The 21,709-nt window shown below is 42.1% G+C and overlaps 1 protein-coding gene and 1 long non-coding RNA gene across 8 annotated transcripts; both read right to left on the bottom strand.

The window, feature by feature from the left end:
* Nucleotides 1-7,226: 7,226 nt before the first annotated feature.
* LOC141364215 (uncharacterized) lies at nucleotides 7,227-10,319 on the bottom strand. 5 transcript variants are annotated; one of them, XM_073868316.1, is made up of 3 exons: nucleotides 9,972-10,319; nucleotides 9,112-9,903; nucleotides 7,227-8,601 (listed from the first exon to the last, which is right to left on the bottom strand). In XM_073868316.1, exon 3 carries the CDS (start codon nucleotides 8,570-8,572, stop codon nucleotides 7,493-7,495), a length of 1,080 nt encoding a protein of 359 aa, XP_073724417.1. In that variant the 5' UTR covers nucleotides 8,573-8,601; nucleotides 9,112-9,903; nucleotides 9,972-10,319; the 3' UTR covers nucleotides 7,227-7,492. The 5 variants fall into 5 exon arrangements, with proteins under 5 accessions (XP_073724417.1, XP_073724419.1, XP_073724416.1 ...); XM_073868318.1 differs by having other exon boundaries at nucleotides 7,227-9,651; nucleotides 9,732-9,903; XM_073868315.1 differs by having other exon boundaries at nucleotides 7,227-9,903; nucleotides 9,972-10,075; nucleotides 10,144-10,319.
* Nucleotides 10,320-10,510: 191 nt separating this feature from the next.
* On the bottom strand, nucleotides 10,511-21,199 carry LOC129435013 (uncharacterized). 3 transcript variants are annotated; one of them, XR_012369796.1, is made up of 5 exons: nucleotides 20,906-21,199; nucleotides 14,218-14,313; nucleotides 13,037-13,169; nucleotides 12,901-12,954; nucleotides 10,511-11,611 (listed from the first exon to the last, which is right to left on the bottom strand). It is a non-coding gene; the product is annotated as an uncharacterized lncRNA (long non-coding RNA). The 3 variants fall into 3 exon arrangements; XR_012369797.1 differs by lacking the exon at nucleotides 20,906-21,199 and adding an exon at nucleotides 14,394-14,735; XR_012369795.1 differs by lacking the exon at nucleotides 20,906-21,199 and having other exon boundaries at nucleotides 14,218-14,728.
* Nucleotides 21,200-21,709: the final 510 nt, after the last annotated feature.

Here is a 21,709-nt window from a genome sequence, read left to right as displayed (position 1 = left end):
AATAATAGAGTACCGGCACCTCTTTAGGGCCACTTAAAGCACTGCCCAAGAGTATCAAAAATGTCTAAAGGTGATAGATCCTTTTTTAGACCCTAAGATCTGGAATGATTTACAAAAAAAATTGATAATCAAAAACAGTCGATAAAGTCCAGGGGCGTCATGATGTATATTTTTTTAAGGGGCCATGGTGTGCACAGCTCACAGAAATTTTATAGAGAAATATTATAGAGCTTTCTGTCTTTTTCATGGCATTTACATTTCTAACAATCTGAACACCCCTGCTTTCATGCAGAAACCTCCAAAATAAAAGTGTTGAATAACTTTCATATCAAATACTGTTCAATCGGAAAAATGACATATTGGTATCATATTTACACCTGAAATGGCATGTTTTATCTATTTAAGTTTTAATAAATTATTTGTTTAAATGTGTCATTAATCCATTTTGCACAACAACTGCATTATTCTAATTTTAAGTCCATTAAGTGTATAAACAACAAAAATGACATAAGCTAAAGCCACGTGATTGATTTTAATGTTCTATAATGATTAAAAAAATTAGTAGATGAAATTATTAGAAACGCGTTGCAAATTCTTACAACACGAACAAAAACAGAAACGCGTTCCAAATCTCACAACACGAACAATAACAGAAACGCGTTCCAAATCTCACAACACAACGGAAGTGTTTCAGGGGGGTCACAAAAAGTGATGCACCGGTCTGAAAAGTGTTTTCGGTTTACATTCAATTCGTCCGTGGAGCTTTTGTGAGTTTACATCGATCAAATGTAAGTTTTTTTTTTGTTTATTTTAATATCCTAATTGCATATTTGTTTTTGCCTTTCCATTATTATTAGCCTATAGACTCAAATAACTTGACGAAATACATAATAAACTGTGAAACGTTGTGTTAGCTGGCTTAGTTACACAAATGTCATTAGATAGTGTTCTAGGAGGACAATAATTACCACATTCTTCATTAAAACAAGTAAAAATAACATGTATGTGTGTAGCTTATTGAACGTCTAACCAAACGTCGTGTGTGTGTGTGTGTGTGTGTGTGTGTGTGTGTGTGTGTGCGCGCGTGCGTGCGTGCGTGCGTGTGTGTGTGTTATTTTCAGGCAGCAAACATACTGTTTATAACTATATACAATAGTGTTAATTCAAGTTGTTTTTCATATTTTATTTACACATTTATCAGTTTTATATAATATCTTTTATTATGTCTCAAACTTGTTTAATTTTACGAATAGTTAACATAATTATTCTGTATTTTGTCTTTTTATTCTTCTAGGAAAGCTAAAGGACCTGATATTACAGTGAGAGCATCCTGACCAGATGCATACCCAGCTAGAAATAAAAAGTTCTAAGAACGCTCCCTGAAAGTTCCCAATGTTCCCAAAAACATTCTGCCAACGTTAAAAGTGTCCAGTTTTTTTCAAGTTCTATGAACGTTTCTGTTGTCTGAACGTTAGAGTAATATTACATTTTACCATTTTTAAACGTTATGACAATGTCATGTTTTAATGTTCACACAATGTTTAAAACAACAGCTGTTTATTATATTTACTTGTTTAATTGTTATGTAAATGATAGAGAAACATTGCATTTTATTATTTTAGAAAACATTATTTCTGAATGTTCAGTTAATAAATTGCTGTATGTGGCCAGATGGCAGAGGGAAGGTATGAATTAAATAAATTTGAATAAGTTAATTACCCAAAGGGTTAATAATGCCTGACTACGCCACCCTGGGAATCTCACCCAAGGAATTGATTGAAAACATTATGCACAAGTTCCCCACTCTGTGGCAAATAGGCAATGGAGACAGAGGTACTGGTATAAAAATAGAGTATTTATTGTATTTGTAAAGTCAGGAGAAATTTAAAATGCATTCACAAGATGCATAAACTGGGACCACAATCACACAAATGGTCCAGAAGGACGACACAAGGAGCTGCAGCCTCGGCTAAATGACCGGCCGTACAGGCCTTTACTCTACGTACACTGCAAACTCACACCACTCCAAAAGCCCCAGTGCACACGGCAAATCACAGCACTCCGTGAGGAAACACCATCACCACCTAAAGAAAAACTTTATTTAGCCCTGCTCTTCATCAAAGGTCTGCAGCTCCTGTAAAACAAAATATCACAGCACACAAACACACACACTCAAACAGAAACAAGGAGGATTTACAAAGTTTAGGCAGGCAACACAGCTGACACTTAATGCCTGTCAAACACACAATAACAAAATTAACCAAATTAAATTGAATTAAAGAATAAAGAAACAAAACCAATTGTCACTGAAACAAACAGAAAGAAAACATATGTTCACGCCAGTATGCTGGCAATAATACAAAAATTAACCCAAAACAACAAATAAATCAACTGAAAACATAACTGGACCATATAAGTGCAAAAGCACTCCCACCGCATTAGCGGATTCACAAACGTATCAAAATGGGATTCACGTTCACGAACGCGAATATTCAACCCGGAACAAGACAGCGGTGACGTCACTGCATACCCCTATCACTCTATAACATGGGGAAAACTAATCATGTTAATCAGTCGTCACAATACATTTCTGTAATAAACCCACATGAGTGAGACATACCGAATAACAGGCACAGGGACCCGGGAATCAGTGGAGGTGAAGATAATACTCCATAGTGGCAATGCAACGTTTTAGTTTCAGTTTAATCACTCAGCTGGTGGAGCTCAGGATACACGAGGAGAATAACTTGGCGTATACAGTCGTCATCCGCCCATACGCAGCCTCGTATTGACTATGATAAAGGCATAAGTTACTAATGAAATGCAAGTCAGTCAACACGCCATTAGAACACAACGTTACCTGAATGTGATCGCATAAACAGATGAGACACGCCGCCGTGAAGTCAAAGCCACAATATCTGCAGCCACGGAGATGTTTACAATTGCAGCAATCGTCCTGCACAGCTGCAGAAAACCGAAATGTATAATCCATGTTTTAAAGAGATGCACATAGCGGTAATAGTTTCACATACCCAAGATAACAACAGCCCTCAGTCCATATGCCGGAAGCGAAACGGGATACCGGGAAATGACGCTCGTCTGGGTCACACACACGTATGCTGTTTATATATGCGTAATCCAACCCCCTCTATCGGCCCCAGCCAATGAATAAACTAATACCCAATAATGACCTCCCGATCTCTACATGCCACAGTCCACCCCCAAGGTCTTGCATCGTCGCCCCGACGATCAACTTAATCCCATGGCCTAAAAATTGCTGAGGCTACAGTAGAAGCTGTATGGGCCTCCGACACTACCCTACCTACAGGCCGAGGCAGGCGGTAAACATTAGAGTGGTGGCCAGCGGTGGTTCGTCGCGGCCGTCGACCCTCATTCTCATCCCTAACAGACGGAACGCTTACCAACAAGTCTGCAGATAACTCACTGGCTTCTCTTACCCTTAAATCAGGCGCAACGGAAGGTGTTGGCACAACTCCTGAAGGTGCTAACGAACCTGTGGACGATGGTTCTACACAAGCTAGTTCAGCAAAATGTGATACTCCTGGTACCTAGTTTCCCCCTGGAATAACCAACAACCATTCTGGTTCAGACTCGTCCTCCTGCACACTCGCTTGTTCCAGTGGAGGGTTAATTTCAGAACCTTGATGGGTCTGATTACCCTCAAATACCAGTGACTCCCTCTGAACACATGCCTTTAATGAGGACCGGTGAACATGTTTAACCCTGTCTGGCTCACCCAGTGGTGCTACTGAATAGACAGCGCCACTCGCCTTGGGTGTTTTCACTACCCGATATACAACAGAGCTCCACAAATCCTGAATTTTCTGACGACCCCTCTTAGCATAATCTCGGAGGTACACCAGCTGGCCTTCCTTTAACGGGACATCATGAACACCTTGATCATAATTGGCCTTACGACGGTCCGCAGCCTGCCTTAACCGTTCACGAGCCCCCTCAAAAGCTACCTGAAGTCGGGCTTGGTGTTCCACCACCCAGTCATGTACAGTACCTGGTACCACCTCCTGGACCCTATTAAGGAGGAAATCCACAGGGAGCCGGGGTTCCTGCCCAAACATCAAGAAATAGGGCGTTTCACCGGTGGACTGGTGGGGAGTGGAATTATAACAGAACAACAGTTGTGGAAGACAAGACACCCAATCTCGTTTCTTTGACACTGGGAGAGTACGCAAGAGATTATGCAACGTACGGTTAAATCGCTCACACTGACCGTTTCCCGCTGGGTGATAAGGTGTAGTGCGAGACTTTTGAATGTTATACAAGGCACACAGCTGTTGCATTAGACAAGACTCAAAATTGCGGCCCTGGTCGGAATGAATCCGACCAGGAACCCCAAACTTGTAAAACCACTCCACCACCAATGTTCCAACAACGGTCTCGGCCCTCTGGTCCCGAGTAGGGACAGCCATACTGTATTTGGTGAAGACGTCAGTCATCACCAATACATTTTCTATCCCGGTCCGAGACAGCTCAAGGACCGTGAAATCGATTGCCAAAATCTCGTTAGACCTAGATGCCAGTAAATGACCCATGAAGCTCCGGGCGGCGGGCTGTGTGTCCTTAGCCACTTGGCATCGCTCGCACTCCCTACACCACTGAGCTACCTCCAAAGCCAAACTAGGCCAATAACAGCGCTGCCTGACTAGCTCCGTGGTGCGCTCAATTCCTTGATGGCCATGATCTTGATGCAGCGAGGTCAGCACCTCCATACGCAGTGCGCTAGGTAGCAATACCTGCAGGAACTCCTCCCCACCATTAGGACGGAGAACTCGACGATAGACTACCCCATCCTGTTCCACTAACCTATCCCACTGACGAAGGAGAGCTAAGGCTGGCTTTGACAGCAATCGGCGCTCTTCCCCACTAGGGAACCTCTTACTTTCCCACAACCCCAGGACTTCACTAAACACAGGGTCAGTCCTCTGTAAAGACCGCATCTCCTCACCTGAATAACTGGGAAAAGACATCATAACCGCCTGAGTAACCGGAAGGACCACCCTATCTTCCAAAGCCTGATGTACCTCCACAGGCACGCTAGTGCCCAACGTCTCAATACCCAAACCCCAATTAAGGGAGCATGGTGGGTTCTGTCGTGAGAGGGCATCTGCGTTCTTATTACTTCTCCCTGACCTATACCGGATCTCAAAATCAAAGGAGGCCAGTTGTGCAGCCCAGCGCTGCTCTGTAGCGCCCAGTTTAGCTGACGCCAAATGACTTAGGGGGTTGTTGTCTGTAAACACAACACATTTCTGCCCTAATAGGTATTCCCTAAATTTTTCAGTCATGGCCCACTTGAGCGCAAGAAACTCCAATTTCATTGAGCTGTAATTTGACATATTGCGCTCAGTGGGCCGAAGACTGCGACTGGCGTAGGCAATGGGCCGCACCTGGCCTCCCTGCTCCTGGGAAAGGACAGCCCCCAGTCCTGCATGACTGGCATCCACTTCCAGGATAAAAGGCTGGGAGAAGTCTGCATATGCCAAAACGGGTGCTGATGTAAGTTTACTTTTCAGCCCCTCAAAACTCTGTTGGCACTGATCGGTCCATGCCGCCCTGAAGTCCTGGGAAGCTCGCTTTCTGGGCCTTACCTCTGCAAATTCAGCGACTAGCCGATGTAATGGAGCGGCAAATTTTGCAAAGCCCTCGACAAATCGACGATAGTAACTTGCGAACCCGAGAAAGGAACGCAACTCACCAACAGTCTCTGGTTGACGCCACTGTGACACTGCCTCCACTTTACTGGGGTCTGTAGACACCCCTTCAGAGGAGATCACATGCCCAAGGTATTTTACCGACTTCTGGAAAAACGAGCATTTCTCCAACCTAGCCTTTAACCCCTCCCGTTCTAATCGACTCAAAACAACTTCCAACCGCATCAGATGTTGGGCCACAGATGACGAGAACACAACAATGTCATCAAGATATAACAGCAGCGATTGACCTTGCTGATCACCAAATAATCGTTGCATCAGCCGCTGAAAAGTGCTAGGGGCATTACAAAGCCCAAAGGGCATACGGTTGTATTCGAATAGTCCGAAGGGGGTACAAAAAGCAGTCTTGGGTTGATCTCTCACAGCCATTGGGACTTGATTGTACCCGCTGGCTAAATCCATGGTGGAAAACCAGCGGGCCCCAGTTAGGGAATCTAAAGACTCCTCGATGCGCGGTGAAGGAAAGGCATCCTTACGAGTCTTTGAATTCAACTGACGGTAGTCTACACACATGCGTAGACTACCATCCTTTTTCTTCACCAACACTATTGGCGAGGCATAAGGGCTACTGCTCTCTTTGATCACTTGTGCCTCATGCAGCTGATTTATATGGGCTTTAACAACCTCGTACTCTGAAGGAGGTATTCGTCGATAACGCTGTCTCACTGGGATATCGTCAACCAGAGGGATCTCATGGGTAATCAAATTGGTACACCCCAGATCGCCCTCGTGTGCAGAAAACACTGAATGATAGTTCCGAAGCAGTGCCTTAACCTGAGTGACTTCCTCACACCTGAGCATAGATAAGTCAATGGCTTCAATCTGATCTAATACGGCACTTACCTGAGAGCCCTGACCACTAGCAGAGAGCACTTGGGAGCCCTGGGCATCAGTGGCAGCAACAGACTGTACCTCTACCACCTCAGTGGGCAAGCTAACCACCAAGACACTATTCAGACTACCCAAAATGCTACGAGGGTAAAGCAACACATCCAGCGTCCCTACATTCACTACAGGTACATAAACCGTACCATGAATGACTTTTATCAACTCAGGAGAGGCCAACAATCCAGAAGGCAAACCCTCCTCCAAGGGTTCGAAAAGCACAGTGGTATCTGCAAACTGCCTAGAACATGTTGCAGCCACTAACTTTATAGTACCACCAGGGATACGACATGCGCGACGGCCACGCACTCTAACCTGGCCCACACTACTCTCACTGGGCTGGGTACTAGCTTGCTGACAATGCTGAAGGGCCTGAACCATAATACTTGGGGCTTGTGAAACTGACGGCAAGCTGAATAAGGCGGGGCCATGCTGCCCAAAGAGCTCCTGGTAGCAGCGCCGTAGGATATTCATCCCTAACACTCCTGGGACTCTAGTGCACGGCCCACCCGAAGGATCCCTGACCACCAGGACCCCGCACTTTGGTACCAGCCGACCGCACAGCTCCACCTCCACCTCAATATACCCGACGTATGGTATTGCAAGACCATTAGCGGCACGAAGTTGTAACCAGTGACATGTCTTCATCCCTCCCTGTCCCCACTGGTCGCTATACTCACGGAAACAGCTCTCTGTTATGGTGGACACCATCGATCCAGTGTCCACCAAACAGGGAACTGAAACACCCCCAAAAAGGGCAACGAGATGAGGGCAAGACGAAACTAACTGAGGCACGGAAGTAAAAATAGAGCCATCAAACTCCCCAACCGAACAGTGGCTCTGCAGTTCGGTGGGTACTAGTTTTCCGACCGCTGTACAGAATGAGCTGGTTCTTCCCGGGTTGCAGGCACAAACCTGGAAGAAGGCCTCGACCGAGGGGGAGCACGCTGTCCATCGCAGTCCCTAGCAAAATGACCCTCACGTTGGCATCGCCGACATATTACTGGACCACGACGAGGAGAGGCATTTCGGGACTGAAAGCTCTGTAATCGGGCAAGCCCTTGTGTAAGCTGACCTATTTGCTCTTGCTGCAACTTAAGCATCTCGCGCAATTCTGCAAATTCTGAACGTGAACTACTGCTTTCAGCTTGTGGCTCCCCTTGTACCCCACACTGAAACCCATATGCTACCGGAAGCGATTGGCTCCTAGGTCTCGTTCCCCCGGGCATCCCTTCCCGTTCCCAACGTATCGCCTCACCCCGGACATCCAAAAAGGTACATAATGGCTGCCGGCGCACCAATTGTTTAAGTTCACGACGCAATGCCGGATCTAACACAAATTCAACAAATTGGTCGCGCAACAATATTTCTGCATTTGGCATGGCGGAGGACGACTGCTGCTTAACTTTCTCCTGGAGGCCCATCAGGGCAAGGGAGAACTCCAAAAGGGTCTCCCCCTCCCGCTGCCTCCGTGAGAAAAAGGCCTCTTGCAAAGCCACATATGACAACGAACAGCCATACAATTCACGTAGGGCCTCGACTATAAGAGTTGGATTACTTCTATCGGCGTCAGAACGATGCCTAATTTCCTCCCGAGCCTCACCCTCTAAGTGATCGAACAAAAAGAACGCCTGGTCAGCCGTAGACAAGCAACAGGCCCGGATACAAGCCTGTGCCTCTTCGACCCATTCATCAATACCTATACCTGACGTTCCACTAAATTTTGGACATTTCCGGTCTCTAGGGACAAAAACAAACCTATCTGCTGATGTGGCACCAGCACCTGGCAAAGTAGGCCTAACCGCTGCTACCGCGTCATTGCCCTGTGTGGTGTTACTCGCTAGGGAACTTACTGAAGGTTGGTCCTGCTTCAACCTCTCATTCTCCACTCTCAACTGAGTCACCAGGTCCCGTAGCTCCTGCAATTCTCCCTCCATCTTGAACAGTAAGCAAACAATTAAATTGCCTGCAAAAATAAGATTTGAGAAAACAGTTGAACATATACCGCTGTCTTGTTCCTACATACACGTTACAAAAACAAATACACATATACACACTAAACCCAACCAATACCAATGTCTCCAAAACAGGAAAAACCACAAAAGCAGGACCCTGCCGACACTACGCCAGTTTGTGGCCAGATGGCAGAGGGAAGGTATGAATTAAATAAATTTGAATAAGTTAATTACCCAAAGGGTTAATAATGCCTGACTACGCCACCCTGGGAATCTCACCCAAGGAATTGATTGAAAACATTATGCACAAGTTCCCCACTCTGTGGCAAATAGGCAATGGAGACAGAGGTACTGGTATAAAAATAGAGTATTTATTGTATTTGTAAAGTCAGGAGAAATTTAAAATGCATTCACAAGATGCATAAACTGGGACCACAATCACACAAATGGTCCAGAAGGACGACACAAGGAGCTGCAGCCTCGGCTAAATGACCGGCCGTACAGGCCTTTACTCTACGTACACTGCAAACTCACACCACTCCAAAAGCCCCAGTGCACACGGCAAATCACAGCACTCCGTGAGGAAACACCATCACCACCTAAAGAAAAACTTTATTTAGCCCTGCTCTTCATCAAAGGTCTGCAGCTCCTGTAAAACAAAATATCACAGCACACACACACAAACACACACACTCAAACAGAAACAAGGAGGATTTACAAAGTTTAGGCAGGCAACACAGCTGACACTTAATGCCTGTCAAACACACAATAACAAAATTAACCAAATTAAATTGAATTAAAGAATAAAGAAACAAAACCAATTGTCACTGAAACAAACAGAAAGAAAACATATGTTCACGCCAGTATGCTGGCAATAATACAAAAATTAACCCAAAACAACAAATAAATCAACTGAAAACATAACTGGACCATATAAGTGCAAAAGCACTCCCACCGCATAAGCGGATTCACAAACGTATCAAAAGGGGATTCACGTTCACGAACGCGAATATTCAACCCGGAACAAGACAGCGGTGACGTCACTGCATACCCCTATCACTCTATAACATGGGGAAAACTAATCATGTTAATCAGTCGTCACAATACATTTCTGTAATAAACCCACATGAGTGAGACATACCGAATAACAGGCACAGGGACCCGGGAATCAGTGGAGGTGAAGATAATACTCCATAGTGGCAATGCAAAGTTTTAGTTTCAGTTTAATCACTCAGCTGGTGGAGCTCAGGATACACGAGGAGAATAACTTGGCGTATACAGTCGTCATCCGCCCATACGCAGCCTCGTATTGACTATGATAAAGGCATAAGTTACTAATGAAATGCAAGTCAGTCAACACGCCATTAGAACACAACGTTACCTGAATGTGATCGCATAAACAGATGAGACACGCCGCCGTGAAGTCAAAGCCACAATATCTGCAGCCACGGAGATGTTTACAATTGCAGCAATCGTCCTGCACAGCTGCAGAAAACCGAAATGTATAATCCATGTTTTAAAGAGATGCACATAGCGGTAATAGTTTCACATACCCAAGATAACAACAGCCCTCAGTCCATATGCCGGAAGCGAAACGGGATACCGGGAAATGACGCTCGTCTGGGTCACCCACACGTATGCTGTTTATATATGCGTAATCCAACCCCCTCTATCGGCCCCAACCAATGAATAAACTAATACCCAATAATGACCTCCCGATCTCTACATGCCACATGTAGAAAACTCAATTCACTTACTAGGTTTAGATGTTGATGTTTTGTTTCATTTTAAGTCATTTTAACCTTATTGTGATTAGTGTTTGTTTTAGTTGCAGCAATTCAAGACAAAAATTAATCATTCAGCTTAGAGTACGGTTTATGAAAAAAAGTAGAATTGTTGCAGTAAAGACTTTACAGTATTTACACTCTAAAAAACGTTGGGTTAAAATTAACCCAACTTGGGTTGTTTTGCAACCCAACGTTGGGTTAAATATGGACCAACCCAACACTGGGTTATTTTAACCCAACAAGTTGGGTTGTACAATTAACCCAACCAGTTGGGTTGATTTTTTAACCCATCTGTTGGGTAGAAATAACTTTTTGTTGGGTTGAAACAACCCAACGTTTGGTTAATGTGTTTAAAGCTGAAATTTTGTGGTTTAAATTGCTTTCATACCTTTCATTGTGGTGTCTATAAATAACAAAGCATAGATTTAATTGAAAAAGCATATTTATTGCACATGAACAATAAAAGAGTACATAGCCCTACACAAACAATCAACTTTCTAATAAAAAAAATATTAGTATTATATCTCACAATCTAAAATGACAGATGCCCGGTTAACATTACAATTAGATCAAGTAAAAAGTTGTACAAGTAAGGGATAATGTATTGGCAGCATGTCATCACAGAAAAAAGCCCCAACAGATTCTTCAGAACAAATGTCACAAACACATTGGTTTAATCATTTGTAAATTTAATGTCGGATATGTAATTAATAGACATTGATATTTATTTTTTGTGTAATATAACACTGTACCTGTCAAAATGATTTGCAGCATTGGAGTTTTTAGTTTTGAGCAGTAGTAGAATGTCACGACTGGCCAATCAGAAACTAGCATTTTAGAGAACCGTGTAATAAGAAATGGTTAATGTTTACACATAAGATCAACACTAAGTTGCACAAACAGTCAATATATGATCAACATGAAAAATCTTAGCATGACAAATAACTACACAGACTTCTTATAGAAAGGGATTCCATTCTTGGGAGTTTGTAAACAACAGTCTTCAAAAACACCCACACTGATGTGCACTGCTTAGTAAAATTAAAGTCCAAAACATAAAAAAAGTTTAAAACATGTCAACAACATCACCAAGGAGTGTGTATTGCTGGAGTGACTGTCTGTCAAAAACAACGAAGGCTTGATGGCAGAGATCGTCATCTTCCAATTCAAGGACAAATGGGAATGGTTTTGTCACCTCAGCCTCTCAGAAGAATGCAACCATGTTGGTCCCAACCTGTTGGAAACATACAAAACACTTGTTAGAATGCAGGCAAAGACGCTAAATGCATGATGCAGCATTATTATACAAAACCAAACAATTCATATTTCATACACACAAATGTAATCTAGTTTAATTGTAATGAAATGTATAAATTTATGTTTTATTTCAATAACCTTACAATATACTCTTTGTTCATGCCAATAACTCAGATTCACAGTAATTTCAGATTCTGCCACGTCACTTTACCTGGCAGTAAGCCTGATTTTTTAGATTTTGCAACAACCTACATACTTGCCCTTATTACTTAATATAGCCAACACTTTAATAGTATATGAATACAGGGCTGGACATTAAAGGAATAGTCTACTCATTTTCAATATTAAACTATGTTATTACCTTAAAGGCGGAGTCCACGATGTTTGAAAAACGCGTTGGAAAAGGAGACGGGCCGACTACCAAAACACACTTATAGCCAATCAAATCAAATCAAATGCCGGGTTGCGTATGTGTGGGGCGGGTCTATCAACAGAAGGTCCAGATTCTATTGGGGTAGGGGCGTGTTTGTTTAGGTGATTTCAAATATCAACATTGGCTTTCAAACATCATGGACTCCGCCTTTAACTAAGAAGATACATCCCTCTATCATCTGTGTGCGTGCACGTAAGCGCTGGAGCGCGCAGCGACACTTCGATAGCATTTAGCTTAGCCCCATTCATTCAATGGTAGCAATCAGAGATAAAGTTAGAAGTGAACACAAACACATCAACGTTTATACGAGCAAGTTTGGTGGTACAAAATAAAACATAGCGCTTTTCTAAGCGGATTTAAAAGAGGAACTATATTTTATGGCGTAATAGCACTTTTGGGAGTACTTCGACTCGGCGCAGTAACATCCTCCCTCTCCCATTATGAGAGGGAGAAGGGAAGCGGACTTTTCAGGCGTTGATGTGTTTGGTCACTTCTGGCTTTGTCTCTGATTGGTACCATTGAATTAATGGGGCTAAGCTAAATGCTATCGAAGTGTCGCAGCGCGCTCCAGCGCTTACGTGCACGCACACAGATGTATCAACAATTCTTAGTTAAGGTAATAACATAGTTTAATATTGAAAATGAGTAGACTATTCCTTTAACGTTTGTCCCTAAAGTTAATGTTTTAGAGTTGCGAGTAAAAGACAATTTTTCTTGTCCGAGTTTTCACTCTATTCCTACTTGTAAACATGTCTTCTTGCTAGTTCACAAACAAAATATTAAATGTTTTAGGTTGCTTGCAAAGCAAAGTGTGCAATACTTCCATTACTTACATAAACTTTTCTTCCCACTTTTGTAGACAGGAGTTGGAATATCATCATGGGGTTCTGTAGAGAAAAATGTTTAGGTTAAATTAGTAACTTTACTGTCATAATACTCAGCAAACAACTATTGTATTCCCAAGTGTACCTGGAGGTGATTTGTTGATGCTCTTGGTTCTTGGCTGGGAATTTGCAGGATTCTGTCTGTAAAATGCAGTGCCCAAGTTTCAAATAGCTTTTACGGCATGGTCAGGGAATAACACAGAGAAGTCTTGTGAACTCTGAAAATGACAAATCATGCATTAATTTTCAATAAAACTTTAATGTAAATTTATGCGATAATGAATGCTATATGGGCTAGCTTGTCAGTGAACTACGGCTGCGTGTAGTAAATGGTGCTTCACCTGTTTTCAGATGATGGCATTTTACTTCTAATCACAGAACCGGCTTTACCGATGAGATGGGCTTGACAATTGTACACAATTAAAGAGATAGTTGGGCCAAAAATGATATTAAACCCATGATTACTTACCTCCAAGCCATCCAAGATGCATACGTCCATCACCCTTCAGACCAACACATTTTCAGTCATTTTAGAAAATGTTTTAGATCTTTCAGTTAATCAAATGCAAAGTTACGGGGTCCACTCCTTCAAGTCCAAAAATACTTGCATCCATCCCTCACAAAATAAATCCACACGGCTCCACGATAATAAACAAAGGCCCTCCGAGGGCAATCCGTGCAGTGTTGTTGTAGAATTATAACAAAAATAACTAGCTTCTGCTAATGGCGCCATCCTGGTCGCGTCCGCATTCAAGATGAGAGCTGTCCTGAATACAGAGTAGTCTAAGATGGCGGTATTACTGGAAGCTAGTTATTTTTGTTTATAAAGTTTAAATATAGATATTTTTACAAAAAAACGGCACGGATTACCCTCAGAAGACCTTTGTTTATCATCGTGGAGCCATTTGGATTTCTTTTGTGAAGGATGGGTGCACATTTTTTGGACGTGAAGGAGTGGACCCTGTAACATTACATTTGATTAACTGAAAGATCTAAGACATTTTCTAAAATATCTAAAAATGTGTTTGTCTAAAAAATGATGGACATATGCATCTCGAATGGCTTGGGGGTGAGTAAATCATGAGTTTAATGTAACTTTTGGGTGAACTATTCCTTTAATCGTGCAACCTAACATACCACTTTTGAAAATGACATACTCACAGGAAAATAAGCAGGGATTCTTAATAAAGAAATGCTTTGATATGCCTCATTGTATTATCAACATATCACTTTAAATAATAAAAAACAAGTGCATTTTCATGTTACCTGTAAATAACTTTGTAAAAGCTGGTATCAGAACCTCAAAGTGACATTGTTTTAGCTTCTCCAGGAAAAAAATATCCATCTTTTATCCATCAGGGTCTGAGGAAAAGAGACAAAACTGTGATTTAAGTGGGCATCATCAAAAACATTTGAAAAAGACAAAAATGTCTGTAACTTACACAGACCAAATGAGAGTTCACAATGTGTGACCCTGTCTCTGAACTCAAGGCTAAAGTTTCATGATCTAAACATGATATTAAAAGCATCAGTTTGATTTCAACTTTTACAACAAACGATTATTTATTTAAAACGTACACGTTTCTTCCTCATATTAACGTTATCTGTTTTAAACTGAATTTCTAAACCATTAGAATACGTTACATTCTAACGTTTCTAAAATTATTAAAAGCCATGTTTTAGACATATTTCATAAAACGTTTGATCAAACGAAATATTTAAATCATTTAAAAACAAGCATATAGATTTACTGAGCATTACAGACTAGCCAACGGACGCTAATAAAACTTTTAATAAGAGTTATGTCTTGTGACAGGCCGGTTTTAGTTACCATTTCTAAATATAGCAGCTTCACGGACCGCGCTCGAGGGAACGGAGACGCCATCGCCCAGAATGAAAGCGATCGGGAAGCCGTGGAGGAGCCGCTGCCCGGCCGTCGCAGATTCAGCATGCCTCACATCACACTGGCTACAGACGTCCGCAGGCGATCGGGGCGTGCTGCGAGTGAGCTTCCCTCGCGATGTAGCTTCACGGACCGCGTCCAGGCGACCGAAGACGCCATCACCCAACATGAAAGCGGTAAGACTCCGCTTGTTATTGTAACCTGCATTACTTGCCACATGTACAGTTTAGCTTCTTCCATCAGCACAGAGGGGTTTACTTGTGCTAAGTGTATTGAAGTAGTAAGGCTGACGGAGAAGATTGCAGAACTAGAAGCGCGCATCCAAACGCTAGTTCAGTGTTTCCCAATCCTGGTCCTCGAGGCCCCCCTGACAGAAAGTTTTAAAAAAAGTCTCCTTTTTTTAAAACACCTGATTCAACTTATCAGCCTACTTCAAAAATGGTAAACATGTCTCCTTAACGAGCTGATGAGTATAATCAGGTGTGTTAAATAAGGAGACATGTGGGGCTTTCTGGCGGGGGGGCCACGAGGACCAGGATTGGGAACCACTGCGCTAGTTGATGACAGCAATACCGCTAATGCTACAAACGCTAATACCACTAATGCTACAAACGCTAATACCGCTAATGTAACAAACGCTAATACCGCTAATGTTACAAACGTTAATACCGCTAATGCTACAAACGCTAATACCGCTAATGCTACAAACACTGTTTCGGGTGCGCCTAGTGTTAAACGTAATACACATAGCTCGGTTCCATCATCTGAGTCAAGGGGGCCGACTAACTGGGTGACTGTCAGGCGGCAAAGTCGTTTCCGGTGCCCACCCAAGACCCCCCTGGTAATTTCAAACAGGTTCGATATTCTAAGCAATACACCGACTGAGACGTCTGTTAAAAGTGCCTTGGTCATTGGAGATTCGATACTTAGGAACGCGAACATTGAGGCACCAGCCACCATAGTCGATTGTATACCGGGAGCCAGGTCTTCAGACATTAGATCAAAACTTAAAGTGCTGGCTAATGCTAAGCGTAAGTTTTCTAAAATTGTTATTCATGCCGGCACTAATGACACCAGACTCCGCCAGTCGGAGATCACCAAAGATAATATTAAAGAGATATGTGAAATCGCTAAAACAATGTCAGACAATGTAATATGCTCTGGTCCCCTCCCCGCCTACCGGGGGGATGAAACTTACAGTAGATTATTGTCTCTTCACGACTGGATGTCAAAATGGTGCCCTCAGCATAACGTAGGGTTTATAGACAATTGGAAGCATTTTCGGGGGAGACCTGACCTGCTAAAGAGAGATGGCCTCCATCCATCTCAGGAAGGAAGTGCGATTCTCTCTATAAATCTGACCAATAGTCTTACTTCGAATACAGTCTGACTATCCAGGGTACAAGTCAGGCAACAGACGGATCGGCTTAACCGTCCATCTGTTAGCTGCCGTGATATGTCAAGATCAGTTATATCCCAGCACTTCGAGTCAATCTTACCAGAATATCAACACATTTCAACTGTATCTGTTCCCCGAACAAATAAATACAGAGCACCGCTTGCCACATCTGGTACAAATCTGATTAATATAAAATTAGAAAACAATACATTAACAGATGAACCTCGAATGTTAAAATTCTGCCTTCTGAACATTAGATCGCTTACCAATAAAGAACCTATTGTCAATGAAATAGTTACAGACCAAAACTTAGATGCACTCTGTTTAACAGAAACCTGGCTTAAAGCAGACGATTACATTAGTTTAAACGAATCCACCCCACAAGACTATTATTATAAACACGAACCTCGATTAAAGGGGAGAGGGGGTGGTGTAGCTACAATATACAACAACATTTTTAAAGTAAACCAAAAATCTGAAGTAAAATTTAAATCATTCGAACTATTGTTGTTAAATATGGAAATAACCGATCGTAACCACAAACAGCTCTCTTTTGCCACCATGCAGATTTCCTTAAAGAAATAGCAGATTTCCTGTCTGAGCTTGTAGTCACTGTAGATAAAGCTCTTATCGTTGGTGATTTTAATATTCATGTGGATAACCCAAAAGATGCACTAGGACGTGCATTTATGGATGTTCTAAATTCTCTCAATATTAGACAAAACGTGACAGGGCCAACGCATACTCGTAAGCACACATTAGACTTAATTCTGTCACTCGGGCTCAATATTAATGACATCAAAATATCACCTCAGAGTGATGCAGTTTCTGACCATTACCTTGTGTCATACACTGTACTTCTAGATAGGATCACTCAATCCACAACATGCTACAGATTAGCCAGAACAATAATTTCCACCACTAAAGATAGATTTATTAGCACTCTTCCAGACCTGTCCCAAACTAAACATGTAGCAGATAACTGTGACGATCTAGATATTGTAATAGAAAACCTAAACAATGTCTGTTCTAACACATTGGATGCCGTTGCTCCCATTCGAAAAAAAGAGAATCAAAGAAAAACCGCCAGCTCCATGGTATGATCATCACACCACAGCACTCAAAAAGGCAACTAGGAAAATGGAAAGAAATTATAGAAGCACAAAGTTAGAGGTATGGCGTGCAGCATGGAAAGAGAGTGTTAAACAATACAGACAGGTTATTAAAACCGCCAGATCTACCTATCTTAGCAAGCTTATAAATGAGAATCATAATAACCCTCGTTTCCTCTTCAGCACCGTTGCAAAACTGACTAGAAATAAAGAACAAACAGAAACCAATAGTAAACTTCAACACAATAGTAACGACTTCATGAACTTCTTTTCTAACAAAATTACGGCTATAAGGGACAACATCGTAGCTACCCAGGCAGCCACCACTCTACCCGTTAGTTCACTTAACACTAGACTACCATACGAACATCTTGATTCATTTAAACCTACTACAATAGATGAGCTCTCTAGACTAGTTACATCGTCCAAATCATCATCCTGTATATTAGACCCCGTCCCCACAAAACTGCTTAAAGAGGTATTCCCTGTAGTGTCAACCCCGGTTCTAAATATCTTTAACTCATCGCTAGAAATAGGATACGTTCCAACAGCTTTCAAACTAGCAGTTATTAAACCGCTGATTAAAAAACCGCAGCTTGACCAGGGAGAGCTTAATAACTTTAGACCAATCTCAAATCTCCCTTTTCTTTCGAAAATATTAGAAAAGGTAGTGGCAAGCCAGTTAAGCACATTCTTGACAAATAATAGTACATATGAAAAGTTCCAATCAGGATTCAGGCCCCACCATAGCACAGAGACAGCGTTGCTTAGAGTTACAAATGACCTCCTATTAACATCCGATCGTGGTGAAATCTCAATTCTTATATTATTAGACCTTAGTGCAGCCTTTGACACAATAGATCATACAATCTTACTCAATAGACTAGAAAACTATGTTGGTATCAGTGGTCAGGCGCTAGCCTGGTTTAGGTCGTATCTAACCAATCGCTATCACTTTGTTTATGTAAACGAGGAAGAGTCATATCACTCCCTGGTTAAATACGGTGTACCGCAGGGTTCGGTTTTAGGTCCCATCCTGTTCTCGTTATACATGTTACCTCTAGGAGACATTATCAGGAAACATAACATAAGTTTTCACTGCTATGCGGATGATACCCAGCTTTACATCTCCTCACATCCCAGCGAAACACACACGTTTTCTAAGCTAACAGACTGCCTTAGCGATGTTAGTGACTGGATGGCACATAACTTTCTTAAGCTGAACTCCAATAAGACAGAGATACTTATTATTAAACCGAATCGCTACAAACATAATATGTTAGATTACAAGTTGCACATAGATGGCTGCACTGTGGTGCCATCTTCCACGGTTAGGAACTTAGGTGTGATGTTCGACAGCAACTTATCCTTCGATAGTCATATCGCCAACGTCTGCCGCACAGCATTCTTCCATCTTAGAAATATCTCGAAAATACGCCATATATTGTCTACATCTGACGCAGAGAAGCTTATCCATGCTTTTATGACCTCTAGAATAGACTATTGTAACTCGCTACTCGGGGGATGCCATGCAAATCAAGTAAACAAGCTTCAGCTAGTTCAAAACGCTTCCGCAAGGGTACTTACTCGATCTAAAAAGTATGACCACATAAGCCCAATTCTGGCATCTTTACACTGGCTACCAGTTAAATATTGCATACAATTTAAAATATCACTAATCACCTACAAAGCTTTAAATGGCCTAGCACCCTCATATCTTAGAGAATTACTATCAGAATACAATCCATCACGCACACTACGGTCGCAAAATTCTGGTCTCTTGATTATCCCTAGACTATCAAAAGTGTCTAAAAGTGGAAGGTCATTTTCCTACTTAGCCCCTAAGCTCTGGAATGATTTACCAACCGATGTCCGAGAATCAGTCGATAATTTTAAATCTAGACTTAAAACTTTTCTCTTCAACAAAGCATTCGCATAATTTGTCTAGTAAAAGTACTTAACTCGAAATAGTTATCTGTACGGAACAAAGCACTCGCGGTCATAACACAGACCAACCAAATAAATAAATAAAAACCTTATCTTAACCTATAGTCGGATTGCGATTTTGGAACTTTCGTGTTATTGTGAATAGTATGCCATACAAACCCGTTTGCCACTGAACCTGCATTAACGACGACAGTGGGGCTTCCAGCCTTAGTCAAACGGGTTGGCACGTATGGTTGGGTTGTGATTTTGGCGCTTTCTTTGTATTGCAAATAGTATGCCATACAGATCCGTTTGCCACTGAACCTGCATTAACGACGACAGTGGGGCTTTTGGCCTTAGTCAAACGGGTTGGCACGTATGGTTGGGTTGTGATTTTGGCGCTTTCTTTCTATTGCGAATAGTATGCCATACAGACCCGTTTGCCACTGAACCTGCATTAACGACGACAGTGGGGCTTCCGGCCTTAGTCAAACGGGTTGGCACGTATGGTCGGGTTGCGATTTTGGCGCTTTCTTGTGTCTTGTGAATAGTATGCCATACAGACCCGTTTGCCACTGAACCTGCATTAACGACGACAGTGGGGCCTCCAGCCTTAGTCAAACGGGTTGACACGTATGGTCACGTTGCGATGTTGGCGTTTTCTCGTGATCTTGTAAATAGTATGCAATATAGACCCGTTTGCCACTGAACCTGCATTAACGACGACAGTGGGGTTACAGGCCTTAGTCAAACGGGTCGACAGGTTTCATTTTCACTTAAAAATCGGAAGGTGACCCTTAGTTACCATATATACCGTCGCAGTGGGCCCCCAATTTGCAAAATCCTCAACTGTGGATAAAACAATTATGCCTCAATAGTTAGTCTGTCTGAAACTAAGCTGATTAAACCACATCACTGTGTGACACTTGCATTACACGTGAACGGCCCCTACGCTAATATGATTTTGTTTTTCTCTCCCTGTCTCGTCCCTGGGTCCCATTGACCCTGAGGACAATGGGACAAACAGACCCAGTTCCGGTAGATGTGAAAGTCGGCACACCTCTGATCTACTGGTCGTCCTTCAATGTGATGCCCAGCTGATGCCTGACCAACGACCACCGGCAGGACCCGCTTAATATCCGCTTAATCTCTGCTTAATCTCCGCTTAAGCTCCTTATCCGTTTATATGTGTGTATATACATGTATATCTCCCAAGGGTTTTTCCCTCCTAGGACTTTTATTTTTATTTCCTCGGCTAAACAACCCGGGGTTTTTGTTTTTTTTCTCCTAGGCGGTTTTTTACCCCGGGGAGGTAGCCTGCTTTGGCTTAACTTAGCTTCTTCTTCTAGACGTTACGTTAGTAATATGCTCGCTCATAATGTTGCGTCATAGCCGCAGCAAATTTGACTGCTTATGCTATTGTGTATTATGTTATGCTTTCTGTTGTTTTTCTGTGCTTTTACTGCTTCTATTAATGTAAAGCTGCTTTGAAACAATTGAGTATTGTGAAAAGCGCTATATAAATAAAATTGAATTGAATTGAATTGTGAACCATCATTTTGCATACTTTTGCATTCAGAAATAGTTTAAATGATTAAAAACAATGACACAAACCTTTTCCTTCAAATAAATCAAAGATAAGTCGATGAAAACCCGTTTATGAATCCTGAGGTGATGTAAATTTCCGTGTCAGGTAGCGTGGTTGCAGCTGTGACAGGACTCTGACGCGACTGTGTGGGGGAAGGGAGAAGTTCTCTCTGGGGAAGAACAACACTGACACCCAGTGGTCGCGCCGGTAACATTCCGACTTTTTGAAATTAAACTTTAAAATTGGCGTTCACTTTACAAACCGACTGCAAATTTGAACATTATACATATATATTCTCGCCTGAACTTATGTTTAAAATACATTTTGTGAAAGTAAAATTGAGAAACAGCTATATGTATCTATTAAGTTGGCTCTGCTTCAAAATTACCCAACATATAACCCAACAAGTTGGGTTACACAAAAACTACCCAACACTGATAAAACAACCCAACAAAATAACCCAACGGGCTCAACCCAGCAGTTGAGTTGAAAAAACAACCCAACGTTTTTTAGAGTGTACAACAGGACATTACTGCAAGATAACAAACATATTCAATATTACTTCCTTTTACAGTAAAAAGTAAAAAAAATACAAACAGAAAAAGCCACTGAAGAATAAAGCAAAAAAAGAAAATCTCATCCTCTAATCTATTGCGTTTCTATTTGGCCATATGTTCTCATTCACATCACACCTGATATCTACTAAGAATCTTTTGCCATGTCTTATCCATCCCTGACAGTGTTCAGGTGTAATGTCTGGGAATGCACCATCTATTGCATCCAGGTGGGACTTGAGGAAAACTGTCCTGGTGGTCTTCCGTTGACTTGTG

This window comes from Misgurnus anguillicaudatus, chromosome 6 (genome assembly GCF_027580225.2).
Source record: "Misgurnus anguillicaudatus chromosome 6, ASM2758022v2, whole genome shotgun sequence".
Taxonomy (NCBI): Eukaryota; Metazoa; Chordata; class Actinopteri; order Cypriniformes; family Cobitidae; genus Misgurnus; species Misgurnus anguillicaudatus.
Note: the sequence above shows the minus strand (reverse complement) of the source record. Positions and strands in the feature narration are given on the sequence as shown.